The 13,188-nt window shown below is 45.3% G+C and overlaps 1 protein-coding gene across 7 annotated transcripts in view; it reads right to left on the bottom strand.

Annotated features, from left to right (window-relative positions):
- Window positions 1–8,017: 8,017 nt before the first annotated feature.
- Window positions 8,018–13,188, bottom strand: part of mvb12bb (multivesicular body subunit 12Bb) — a 41,917-nt gene continuing 36,746 nt past the window's right edge. For 5 of the 7 annotated variants that reach the window (XM_062451750.1, XM_062451751.1, XM_062451748.1 and 2 more), the window contains 3 exons: window positions 12,443–12,498; window positions 11,898–11,957; window positions 8,018–8,399 (listed from right to left, as the gene is read on the bottom strand). In XM_062451750.1, coding sequence (XP_062307734.1) covers window positions 8,301–8,399; window positions 11,898–11,957; window positions 12,443–12,498 — 215 coding nt within the window. In that variant the 3' untranslated portion in view covers window positions 8,018–8,300. Of the gene's footprint in view, window positions 8,400–11,897; window positions 12,215–12,442; window positions 12,499–13,188 lie in introns of all 7 variants that reach the window. The other 2 variants (XR_009928531.1, XM_062451754.1) reach the window with 2 other exon arrangements.

Genomic DNA, 13,188 nt, shown 5'->3' with positions numbered 1-13,188 from the left:
TAAAAGGAATACAACTTAATTGGATGTATCATATAATGCAAGCTTAGGTTTTAGTTACCTCCTATCCATGCGTGGTGTTGATATCTTTAGTGGAGCATCGGAAAGGTAGTTTGGCTCCAGTGTGCAAGCACCGCTCTCTTTGCCCTCTAGTGTTCTGAGGACGAATTGTTCGGCTGATGCAAAAACCTAGACGGAAACAGCAATAAATGTATATTTTCTTAAATGTCACGAAGAGAAGGAAATAAAGCAAAGTCTGGCGTATGCGATTAAAATAAGTTGGATCCCAATCAATTAATGAAAGCATGCAACAAAATCATCATATGTTCTCCCGTGGTTTTAATAGAGGCGCCTTCTAAACTTCGTATGCAGCAGGTGTTACATGGACTTTAGATGTAAAAAAGGTAAAACGATTTTGTATAGCTTAATAACCAGTGGTTTCTTCCCACAAATGCAGTATTAGAATATTGGATAATATTATTAAGATAAATATTGAAGAACAATGAACAATTATGTTTTGCTTGTGAGGTACTTTACTATGTTTGAACTTAGATTTCTACGTATTAAAAAAACAAAACAAGTAGGCCTGGTCTAGGTGAAACTCAGTAGGCTATAGGCCATCATGCGAAGAACATGTGTCCGAGTTCCGTATGTCAGTAATAAACTGACCCAAAACTAACGATTGTGCAATCTATGGATCGAATTCTGTTAAATCTGATTTTACATATGGCTTACAGATAAAACTGAGAATTATCTGCAAACTATGAAGAACAATCAGGCTGCCTTCTTTTTATCACTAGTAGCCCATGTTTGCCTTAACAAAGTAATCTTTCCTATTTTTATAAATTAAGTGTATTGGTTCAAAGAATTGCTTTGGCCGAGTGGTTATCCATATTCGAACAGGTTTACGATTCAATATCTATGCACACGCATACATAATATATTGCCTTTGTTGGCAATTACTATTTTGCATATGCCAGAGAGTACAGCACTCGAGAAATAAAAATGTCTAGTAAACTTTATATTAATCACATACAGTGGTTGTAAAATGAAAGGATTCCAAATATTCCTTTAAAATAAACTTATTTTTTCATTGTCCAACAAATAATTTAGGAACACATTTTATAGTTTAGGCTACATTTCCTACGTTTGCAACATGATCAATTTAAAGGAGATAATAATTAGCGTACCTGTACATTCGTTCAATAACTTTTTGATTAGAACTATTTCAATATATTTCTATGCTGTGGATAACATACCTGTTTGGCTAACGATATATATGAAAATAATTACATTAGTCAGTATTAGGGAGTCAGGTGGCTGAGCGGTGAGGGAATTGGGCTAGTAATCCGAAGGTTGCCAGTTCGATTCCAGGTCATGCCAACTGACGTTGTGTCCTTGGGCAAGGCACTTCACCCTACTTGCCTCGGGGGAATGTCCCTGTACTTACTGTAAGTCGCTCTGGATAAAAGCGTCTGCTAAATGACTAAATGTAAATGTATTAGAATATGAGACCCATGGAAAAACTGACGGCCCAGGCCAAAACACAGAACACGATCAATTGCAGTGTTTGAGGCCTTTGATGATTAAAGTGATTTCATTCACATTTTAATGGGTTTGCTTCCTCGAGAGCCCGTGTAAAATAAAAAAAAGGTTACGTTTCCCACGTTTAAAAAATATACCTGCAAGTGCAACCATCGACTGACAATCATTTGATAAAAAATGTGTGAATCCATCAATTAGTGGGCCTATACCAATAGCGTCATAAAGATGAACATTCGACGCGAAAGCACCTACTGCATGCAAATATAGTCTGCCTATAGCAACAAAAAAACATTTTGTACAGTAGTAAATACATACCCAAAAGACAAACACACTGCTACTCTTTAACAAACCACCACGTTCTTATAATGTGAATATATGACTATCAGCTCTATTTTAGCGAAAGACCCGAAGCCTCTTCTCAAATATATATTTGACAATGCATTCTAATACATTTAGAACAACAACGATACCCCCTGCTGGTCACTAGAATCGTTGCACTAGATCGTTTTATAAGGAGGGGAAAAAATGCTTTGTCTTTAGTGCCATGGCTATCTCATCTCTTCTCTGTCTGGTGACATGTCCAGAGAGCACAGGGCAGCACCTCCACCCAGAACTGTGAACACCACTCAAAGGGCCAGAAAGATTCATATGGATAACCATGCTACTTCTATAACTCAGGTCCTACATTGATCTGGGGCATTACACAAAAACTGTATTTAAACTGTGTTTAAAAGGCTTGTGAGATCTAGGTTTCGAACGGATCTTTTGCACATCTATGAGCCGGGATGCCGAGTCTGAAGGGGACGGATGAACGTGGCCAGAGAAGGGCTCGTACGAACCCTGTTTCCCATCATCTGGAGAAGTGAGCAGGCCGGTGAGGCTGGAACTGTGTTTGTGAGAGAGGACAGACAGACCAGACCTGACTGCTCTGAGCAAACAACACAGATCTCATCTGAACAAACCTTTTGAATTCTATAAGAAATGTGTGAACATAGATGAGTTACAGATGATTATAGAAACGTATGTGCGCAATGTGTTTTTGGGCTGATTTTAGTGTCTACAATGGCAAGAGTCTGAACTCAAAACGAGATTTATTGCATTTTTCTTTGTTTCTTGAAACATACTGTATCCCAAGCACATACGCAAGCCTGCATGAGGCTCTCCAATGATCTTAGGACATGTGCCATTCACAACAGGCATACACTTATTTTTCTCATGTGGGGCGCATAAATGATGTGTGCGCTGTCTAAATTACATGTGCCTACAGACCTTGTGGCTACAAGAACTAAAAGACATTCTAAATAGATCTCCAGGCTCCTGGCTGTGTGTGAAGCTGTAGGACTGCTGAACGCTGTTTAATTACATGTGTTCTCAATGCTCTGCATGTTGCTATGGGTAAAATACTTTTTATTACCGAGTGGCTTAAGTCCTTTTTCATCATCAACACTACTCAATGGTGAATCGATCACAGACGGCTCTGGAAACACTAACCTCAGTTCAACAGGCATGAACATCCATTGCATGTTATGGGAACCAGGGGCCAGATACCAATCTCAGAACATTGACTTACGTGTAAAAAAAACAAGTAAAATTAATAACTGCCAAGTAAACAATGAAATCAAATAATTGTAATTGTTAGTCATCATTTCATTCAGTAACTCCAATAAAAATGAGTATATCACTGTGGATTTGGGGACCAATTTTAATGAGTGTGTGTGTCCGTCTGTGTGTGTGTGTGCCTGTGAGTGGTTGTCCTTGCATGTGTGTGAGTGTGTGTGTCCATGTGTGTGTCTGTGCGTGGCTGTCTGTGCACGTGTGTGTGTCATTAAGAGGCTGGACTTCAGAGAGAAGGTAAAACTCCAGCAGATGGTTTCTGGGCGGATCTGGTGGTGAGGATCTAGACAGCCACTGTCACCAGTGAGGCGTTCCAATCTGTCCTGAACATTAGGCAGAGTCGAGCACCCCTCTCCCCGCCACCACCTCCACCCCGCCCACCTTTCCCCATGCCTCCCCCCGTCTCAATCACTGCCCTAAACAGGATGTGCTGACTACATCTGCTGCACGGCCTGTAGCTTCTCTCTCCTATCCAGACTGAAGGGGGAGACCCAGAGCAGGATAAGCCGGGGACTGACTGACTGGCCAACATGCTAGGAGGCTAACTATGAAAGCAAATCAGTGACATAATGTTATAATCTTTAAAGGAATTGAATACTTAATACTGAAGTCTGAGGTGAAAAAATTCTAGGCAAAAAAAAATCACATTGAATTTGAGCAACTTGAATTTCCGAACCTTGAATTTTTGGATCAGATTATTTTTACATTTAAATAAATTAATATTTAAATTTTAAAGAGGTGAATTCAAAACCAACAAATTCAGTGGTGTTTAGATGTCAATATTAAGTATTCAATGGCTTTTAAAATTCAAAACATTATGCCTAGAAGGCTAATTGGCTAACTGGCTAGCAGGCTAACTGGCATTATTAGGCAAGCCCACCTGGGGCTTACAAGGCTTTGAACTCGTGGTCAGGAGGAGGCCACAGCAAGAATAATAATTGACTAGTTTGACAAGTTAACCAGCCAAATGTTAGGAGTAAAAATGTAACAGCTAAACAGAAACATATGAAGACTAATTCATACTAAAGAAAAAATGTAATCAACTTCCAATAAGGATGTGTTATGAATGTTGTATGGTCACACTGAATGTTATAAGGACAAGAAGAAAGAAAAAACTCCCCCTCAGGTGTAGGTGTCAGAGAGAGGCTGATCACTGGGATCTTTCTGGTATTCAGGAATTTGTCCCACCACAGTCCCTGGGCCTGGTTACCAGTTGGAGAACCTGTGCCCTGACCTCTGTCCTCCCCCTGGTCCTGGCTGGAACCAACCCCCCCCCCCCCCCCCCCTCCCAGGCCTCCTGGGAGTGCTCCGACTAACAAGAAAACTGCTGGGCCAAATCTCTCAGTACGGCTCAACGTTTTCCCCCTGGACCACTTTCAACTTAATAAACATCTTAACTAGCCCGGTGTCCCTGGGGAAACAGATCCTGTGGGCAGGATCTGTGGGCTCAGGAGCTGCCGGCCTTTATTGCTTCCAGGTGGCCGGGCTAAAGAACGCAGGCCAGCAGTAAATGTCCAATAAAATGTACATGGCACCTCCGTATGTGGACAAGGTCACCGCACCTGTCTGTGGAGCAGGTCGACCCTCTCTCCTCTCTCCAGACGACCTAGCGGGCCCATGTCCTCCACCTAACCCCCCCCTCCCCCCTCCCGCCATGCCTAGCCACACCTTGGCTGGCATCCCTCAGGGACGGTGTGTTGGACCTACGCTGTTGTCAGCCTCAGCCTCTTCCTCCTGATACCTCCACTGAGAAGGGACCCATTAAAAGTTCGAACCAATCACATCAGCCTTGTTTACGACAAGCTGCAACATATGAGACCTGTGGCAGCAGCCTGCCTCGGTCTGTCCAATCAGAGCGCACCGTCCTAGCCGGGGATAATTGACTAGCAGGTTGTGTAGAGGTCTGGACACAGTGCAGAGCCTCTTTGATCTCACTTGAAAGGAGTTAATTGATCTGTGTGTTACCGGCTCCTCAGATTGTAGCGCTCCCAGGAGGGCAAAAAAAGACTAACTGGTCATCAAACGAACAGAGATTTTTAGAGATAGAGAGAGAGGGACAGAGAGAGAGAGAGAGAGAGAGAGAGAGGGAAAGGGAGAGAGAGAGAAAGGGAGAGAGAGAGAGAGGGAAAGGGAGAGAGAGAGAGAGAGAGAGAGAGAGAGAGAGAGAGAGAGAGAGAGAGAGGGAAAGGGGAGAGAGAGAGAAAGGGAGAGAGAGAGAGAGAGGCAAAGGGAGAGAGAGATCACTTCACGCCCCGCTCCATCCTTGCTCAATTACAGTAATGCAGCTCACATGGCCTTGACAGAAAGGGAAGGGAGAGAGGAGAGATGTGTGGGGAGCACGAGAGAGAGAGAGAGAGAGAGAGAGAGAGAGAGAGAGAGAGAGAGAGAGAGAGAGAGAGAGAGAGAGAGAGAGAGAGAGAGAGAGAGAGAGAGAGAGAGAGAGAGAGAGAGAGAGAGAGGGAGGAAAGGGAGCAAGAGAAAGAGAGAGGAAGGGAGACGGAGCAAAAGAGAGAGGGAGAGGGAAGGAGAGAAAAAAGCAAGACAGGGAAGAAAAGAGAGAGAGAGGGAGGAGAGATAGAGAGGGAGCGAGAGGGGAAGAGACAGAATAGCCGTGGCTGTTTGAGATCACTCACCGTGCTGCCTGCTACACGGTGAGACAAGATGGTTCTGATATCCCCGTTCCCCCGGAGTCCTGTTGGGCCTTGTTAAAGTGGAGGTGAAGGCAGGACCACATGTCCAACCTCTTCCTACAAGCCTCAGTGGGTTGTTCCCCTGCCGGACGACATTACAGAACAGCCAAGACAGCGCCAGTCCACTGGTCCACAGCAGCTGAGAGCTAACAGCCTGTTAGTGGACTAACCGTCCCACCACCTCCCCCAACACTGCTCTGGATGAACCTGCAGGCTCGGCCAAATCATCTTAGTTGGTCTCTGGCCCTGGTCTCTGACAGACCTCCAGCCATCACCCACTACCTCTCCATCCCAGGTCACCACAGAGGGGGGAAACGGGGCTGTCAGAGGCAGAGTGAGGGGCTAAGCCAGTCTTAACACAGCTCCTCCAACCACCTCATAAATATAGCCTTCCTGTTCCCCATTCCCAAAACAGCCCCTCCAGCTCGCTCTTCATGCTTCCACACTGATCCATGTCATGCTCACGGGTGTGAGGTTAAAAATGACCCTGGTACATCTGGCTGACTGCAGCTAACACAGGTCTGAAGCACACCCAGGCCCGCGCTGTGCCGAGTGGGACAGGGTCAGGGGTAAAAAAAAAGTAACGTCTCATGCCATGACAAACGACAGGAATAGCGAGGGAGTTTTACGCAGGTGTCCTAAAATAGATGAACATGTGTTGTGCTTACATACACAACATGCCCCCGCAAAAAAACTCTCCTCCACTAAAATGCACATGGGCAAGTCAGGCCTTTCAACTTTTTAGCAGGGCTTACACAAAACAGAGGGCCAAACGCAAGCCCTCGCCGTTTTCATTTTACAGTGTGGTCTCTGAATATCATTATTCTTTTCTATATCATAAAGTGGAACTCGGGGGGGGGGGGGGGGGGGGGGGAAAGTGAAACCATGTGAGGCGGCTTTTTGAAGGGTCGGGCGTTGGGCATGGCTTGTGAGGGAGCTGCGGTTCTGAGAGCTCATCTGGCGGACCGGGCCCTTCTCCCTCCTGCTCACCACCACAACGCCCCCACAGAACCGGGCCAGAGGACCAGCCACAGGCTCCGGGGGACTGGCTGACCTGCCCAGCTCCCAGACGGCAGCACCCGGAGACCCAGGGACAGCAGGAACCTCCCCACATCTGCAGGAGCAGTCAGAATGTGATGGATCAGGTGAAAAGGGGTTTAATGCTAGTCAAGGTGTGGGACAGGAGATACTGCGGAAAACTAACGACTGACACTCACAAAGAGGCGGGGGGGGGGGGGGGGGGGTGGAACCAGCACAGTAAGAAAGAGAGAGAAAGAGGGAGGAGTAGGAGAGAGGTTATGTCATTCCCTCGTTTTGTAGGCCTTGCTTTTCTCAGCCTCACTCTGAGGAAGAGCTGGTACGGTTTTCAATAAGAACGCCTATTCTTGTAAGAAGTCAGTGTGTGTGTGTGTGTGTAGTATACAGGCAAATGTATGTGTAACAGTGTGCAGTTTAAGAGTACTGTAGAGAGGAATACTGTCAGAGGCTGTCGCTGGCTCCTGGGAGATAGGTGTCACCCTCATGAACGAACGTAGAACAGAACAGGAGGATTCAGGGAATGTCTGACTGCATCCAACAGAAAAGAAGACAGACCATAATACTCCCAGGGTTGTCATCTGTTCTTCACATCGCTACACACCTGTAAATAACCAAAAGCCAAAAGCCATTAGGAATTTCAAGATATACCAATGCTGTCGACCGAATTAGCAAATTCACAAAATTAGCAGGCGTGTCTAATGAAGGATGTGGAGATGATTACATGAACGCCATTTTCAAACTAATTGGTTCTACTAAGGTGGACAAACAGGTTCTGATATCTTCATTAGCAGAGATTTTTTCAGCAGGTGTTAAGGTACAAACCAAAGACTTATAGTCTAACCCGAAGAAACATTAGTCTCACCAAGCACTGTGAGGTTTTTGAGAGTAGGTTTCTGTGTGAGCGTGTGTGAGTGGGAGAGATAGAAAGACAGAGATGGACAGAGAAAGAGAGAGTGAGTAAGAGAATGAATAGAGAGAGAGAGGGAGAGCCAGAGACTGACAGAAAGATAGATGGATGGTGTCGTACATCAGGTAGTCTATATCACTGTAGCTCTTATTCTACCATATATGGACACCTGATTCTTAAAGAGACACATACACAAGATCACTTTTTTTTTTAAGTAAACATTGTAAGCTGGGAATGTATTTTAATTATATATTTAAAAAAAATTATAAAATTTTTAAATAAAAGTATAGATACATTTAAGTGTAGCACCTTAAAGGCCATAATTTGGCTAATAATTCATATAATAATTAAACACATTGTTTAACCCTATGACACATGTCATAAATCACAAAACACACAGCACTTCTCATTCATTATTCTTATAAATTAAAACAAATAATTGCTATTGTAAATTCACAATAAAAATAACTGCAGTTCCTCTTGGAAGTGTTATCCATGTTGAAGGTGCTTTATGTCAGGAATGTTGTGTCAGATTCCCGTATGGCTGGGCGGGTGGAAGGAGATGCCACCTGGGCAACACTGTGCTCCATGCTGAAGTTGTAGTAAAACTGCAACACAACACAAATCCAGAAGATCATTAAGACAGGGGGGAAACATATTACTCTTCACACATTCATGCATAGTACACACACAAACACAGACAAGCCTGCATACAGGCTTTTTGACTGAGTTCAAACTTTGTTGGGCCAGTAAATGGAGTCTGAAGAAGAAATATGGGCAAATACTGACCCCTAGTGGACACATAGGATCATGACACCAGTGAGAGGGAAATGCCTAGTAGTCAGTCAACCATTTATTTACAATTTCTAACTATATTTCTTCTTTAGTGGACAAACAAAATCTCAGAATAGAAGGTGTGACTAAGCTATTAATTTTTACACTTGAGTCTGTACTAAAGACAGTAAATCTAAAATGATTTGTCTTCCCGTTGTCTTACATGCCCTTCATAAGGGTAAGAGCAGTCAGTGACAATGATCAGATGAGAATTTTTTTATATAATATTAATACACAAACAAACTGCAATACTGAATCACAACACTAGGTGATGCTGTGAGATCACTGAAACTGCTTTTTGAAATTCGCATTTACGTCTTCCAACATGGCAGTGATTGGAGAATAAAGCACCACCCTCTCTATCTCTTATCTATCTGGAGGAAGATTCAAGTTACACAGAAGCATCACATGTCAAAAGCCAGTTAGTTATAATGAAATTCAGAAAAGACACCTGGCTAAAATAAATAAATAAACAGGTGTGTGTTTGTGTGTGTGTGTATATGTGTGGATGATGGATGGGGGACTGGGGTGTTATCAGGAAGAGCATGGATCACTGTCTGCCACTTTTACATGCAGGCTGACAGGACAGTGACACAGGAGAACATGGGCGGCCCGTCCCCTAGATGAGCAAAGCTTCATTTCCTGTCCCTGCTCCGCCGCCAAAAATATTTGACATGTTGTCTTCATTAATGCCACCTCTATTTGGAACTCCCCCTTTCAGACTCTCTCTCTCTCTCTCTCTCTCTCTCTCTCTCTCTCTCTCACTCTCTCTCTCTCACTCGCTCACTCTCTCACTCTCTCACTCTCTCACTCTCTCACTCTCTCTATCCTACACACACACACACACCAAAGGGTATCTCACTCTTTCTTTCATACTCACACACACCGACACACACAGTCTGTCTCAAGCCATCACTTCATACATTCACACCGACACACACACACGCACACAAATGCTGAGACGAATACATGCAAAGGTGTTAATGAACACTCTTGTCACGCACCTTCCCTGTGCCGTCCTCACTGGTGCTGCCGCTCTCACACGCTCACTCTGAAAATCATTAGCAACCCGCCAACAACAACATTTCTCAGCCGTGCGAACACTACATAGAGACGTCAGCTCAAATCGCTTACTAATTAACACTTAAAAAGACACAAATTAGATATGCGTGGCTAAAAGCAATTATAATCTCCGCAAGTTTTTCCGAGTCATTTGGGAAATGAAAAGAATGCCTAATTGCTGGAACCAACATCATCTGAGAAATGGCTTAAGTGATGCCTGTTAGGAAAAATTCTTATCTACAACACTGTGATTCACGCAGTTTTCCTCAATTACATGTGCATATGTTAAATACCACCTAGAACATCTCCTTTATGTATGTATTTTTAATAGAATTAGAAATCCGTCAATTAGTACAGTAACAATCTGTCCTCCAGTAGTGTAGACAGAGGGAAGAGACCTAACAACAGTACGTTGAACTTCGCTGGACAACAGAAGGTACAGCAGCGACTGTAACAGAACCTACGTCCGTTTACCATTACCATGACGTCCGTATACCGTTACCATGACGTCCGTTTACCGTTACCATGACGTCCGTTTACTGTGTCCTCCAACAGAAGGTACAGCAGCGACTGTAACAGAACCTTCTGGACTACCAGAGATTTGTGATCCTAACCATGCCATGTTTGGAGATCCCTACCAACAAACCTACCCTGAATTACGACCCGAATTCTTTCACTCGTGCAAAAATACAATCCCATAGGTCCATAACTATTTATATCTTTAAATTATTATAGTATTTATGTAAGGAAATAAAAAATTCACAAACTACATTTTCAACATCTGGAGTTTTAGTGTGATAATAAGGGGAGAGAAGTAAAAATATCACAATGGTAAGGGATGTTTCCTCCTGGAAACTAATTATCAAGCTAAGCTGAGGCTTCATCGCCATCAGCCTGGCCCCACCATTAATCTTGTGCTGTCGTCCACTTCACTAAATCCTGCGTGTTACACTATCTCACATTTACTTCATCAGCTCCAGCTCGGCAGTAATTAATGGTTCCTTGTGCCCTTCCCTCCCTCCCTCCGTTTTCTTACCTCATTCCCTCCTGCCCTTCCTTCCTTCTCTCCCCCCCTCCCCTCCCCTCCTCTCCTCCATTCCTTCCTTCTATCCTTCTCCTCATTCCCTCCCTCCTTATTTCCCTACCTTTCCCTTCCTTCCTCCATCCCTTTCCTTGCCTCAACATACCATGTGTTCAGGGGGCTGGGGGAGGAAAGGAGGGGAGAGTAGAGGAGAGGAGGGGAAGAGAGGAGAGGAGAAAGGAGGGGAGGACAGGGGAGAGGAGAGGAAGCCTGTGGGATGAGCTGCCAGGTTGTCCTGTCTTCACCATCAGCAGACCACACCGGACGACCACACACGCACACACACACACACCCGCACACACAGTACTACCTGAGCTGACAATGAGCATTCTGGGTGACCAAATGACAAGATGGCAACTCTGTGTGATTTCTATACCATGTGACAGCAGATAGAGCCAGGGTGCAGAACAGACACCAGGTTTGATGAGGGACTGTTTGCTCTGTAACACATCTCCAACCCAACAGCACCTGTTCCCTTACATTGGTCTGTCACATCCTGCCAGTCGTGATACCTAGATAATGCGCTAATGAGAAAGAAGGGATGTCACTCTCTTTAATGCACACACACGCTGGCAGTACACACACACACACACACACACACACACGCTCAAATGTATGCACACACACCAACACATTCGTACATGCACGTATACACGCACACACACACACATTTGGCTCAAAGGCATGTCGCTATTTCTATCATGCAGGTAGCTCCGATTTCTTCCCCCTAGCAACGAATGGCTGCAGGCTCCTTCGTTGGTAACAAGGTGCTGTGTGTACTGACTGTATACCCTGTTTTTCCTCATGCTGAGTATGTCGTGTGTGCAGGCTGATTGCAGCCAGAAGCAAGCGTCACTGTTTACCAGACTACATGGCATTCTGACTTCCTGTTCCCCTAGAGAGGTGAGAGGAGGAAGGCCTTAGAAGCCCGCAGACAGGAGCGTCTGAAGGCTCTCGAGCCCTCAGACAGGCTTCCCCAGCCAGGCTGCGGCCCTCCAGTCCAGGCTTAGCAGGGCCAGACGGGCCGTGCCGTCTCAAACACTTCATTACAACCTTCCCCAGACCTGTTCGCTTTGCATTCTGGGCCGGCAGCGCCCAGTGTCAGCGGAGCGTGGCGCCCTCCACTCACCTCCTCCTCGATCTCTGCCAGGGATTTGATCGTAATGCCCATTAAATTGACTTGCTGCATCTGAAATCAAAAGCAGAGAGCGAGCGAGAGAGCGAGAGCGAGAGCGAGAGAGAGAGAGAGAGAGAGAGAGAGAGAGAGAGAGAGAGAGAGGGGGAAAAACAAACGCCATGGCGATTAGGCTGATGGCTAAGTAAGCCTGGCTTTAATCCTATCCTTCTCCATGTCAATACAAAAAGGGGCTATAGTGACAATCCCAGCTAGCCAGCCAAATGGACTGAGCCAGCTCTGCCCGGCTGCACACTACTGTTTCACTCAGTCTGGAAAGGAGAAGAGAGAGGACAAGAGGGGACTAAGACGAGAACAGGGGACAGGAGAGGAGAAAAGTGGAGAGGAGGGGAGGAGAGAGGAGAAGAGTAAAGAGAAGAGGAGAGAAAGGGAGAGGAGAGAGGAAAGGAGAGGATATCAGGCCCAGATACAAGCAGTGTTAGCACAAGGAGGAGGACAAGACTCTGAGGTTCTTGTTTACAGAAGACTAAAATACTCACTTCTCCGCGAGGGCCGGTATGTTTGTCAGAAACCATGAAGGGTATGTCATCCACGACTGGAAGGAAAGGAAAAACAACCCTGAGTTGATAAACCCGATCACTCCCCATTCTGCATGTGAAACGTTTCAACAGGGCTGAATGTGACAATATTTAATAGCAGTGCAGCTCACACCCCCCCCCCCCCCCCCCCCCCCACGAGCAGCTCTCAATGGCAAGAAGATGAAAGCCTTTCTTATCCTCTACTGTAGTTGAGCTCCTCCCCCCTCCCTCCCCCCCCTCCCTCCCCCCCGTCCCTTCCACTTTAATTACTCTTGATTATTCCAGATTCTGTCTCGTCGGGGAGATGCGCGACTCCAAAACAAAGACACACTCACACTCGCGCCGAAAGAGGGGAGAGGACGGAGACAAAACAGACACCGGATATCAATTTGCATGAAAATAAGCGGCACTATTCGGCAGGCGAAGAGGAAAAAAAAGTGGATTGAAACGAGGACTTGCCAAGAGCGGTGGTGGTATAATTAGCATTTGACCAAACAAACGAGCTTCAACAGAGCTATAATTAAGCAGGGCTGTAATTAAGTGTATGCCCTTTATCATAATGATCATGGTTAAAACGGTGTGATGGCTACTGTTGATTATTCATGGTGTAACCCCTATACTGAAGCAGTCTGAGCATGCTCAGGGTGTCAAGGCTGACAGGCTAGAGAGCAGGCCTTTGTTTATGAAATACATTAGAGCCCAAATTA

The sequence above is a fragment of the Osmerus eperlanus genome, chromosome 25 (genome assembly GCF_963692335.1).
Source record: "Osmerus eperlanus chromosome 25, fOsmEpe2.1, whole genome shotgun sequence".
NCBI classification, from domain to species: domain Eukaryota; kingdom Metazoa; phylum Chordata; class Actinopteri; order Osmeriformes; family Osmeridae; genus Osmerus; species Osmerus eperlanus.
The sequence above is the reverse complement of the archived record's forward strand: the minus strand, read 5'-3'. Positions and strand labels throughout refer to the sequence as shown.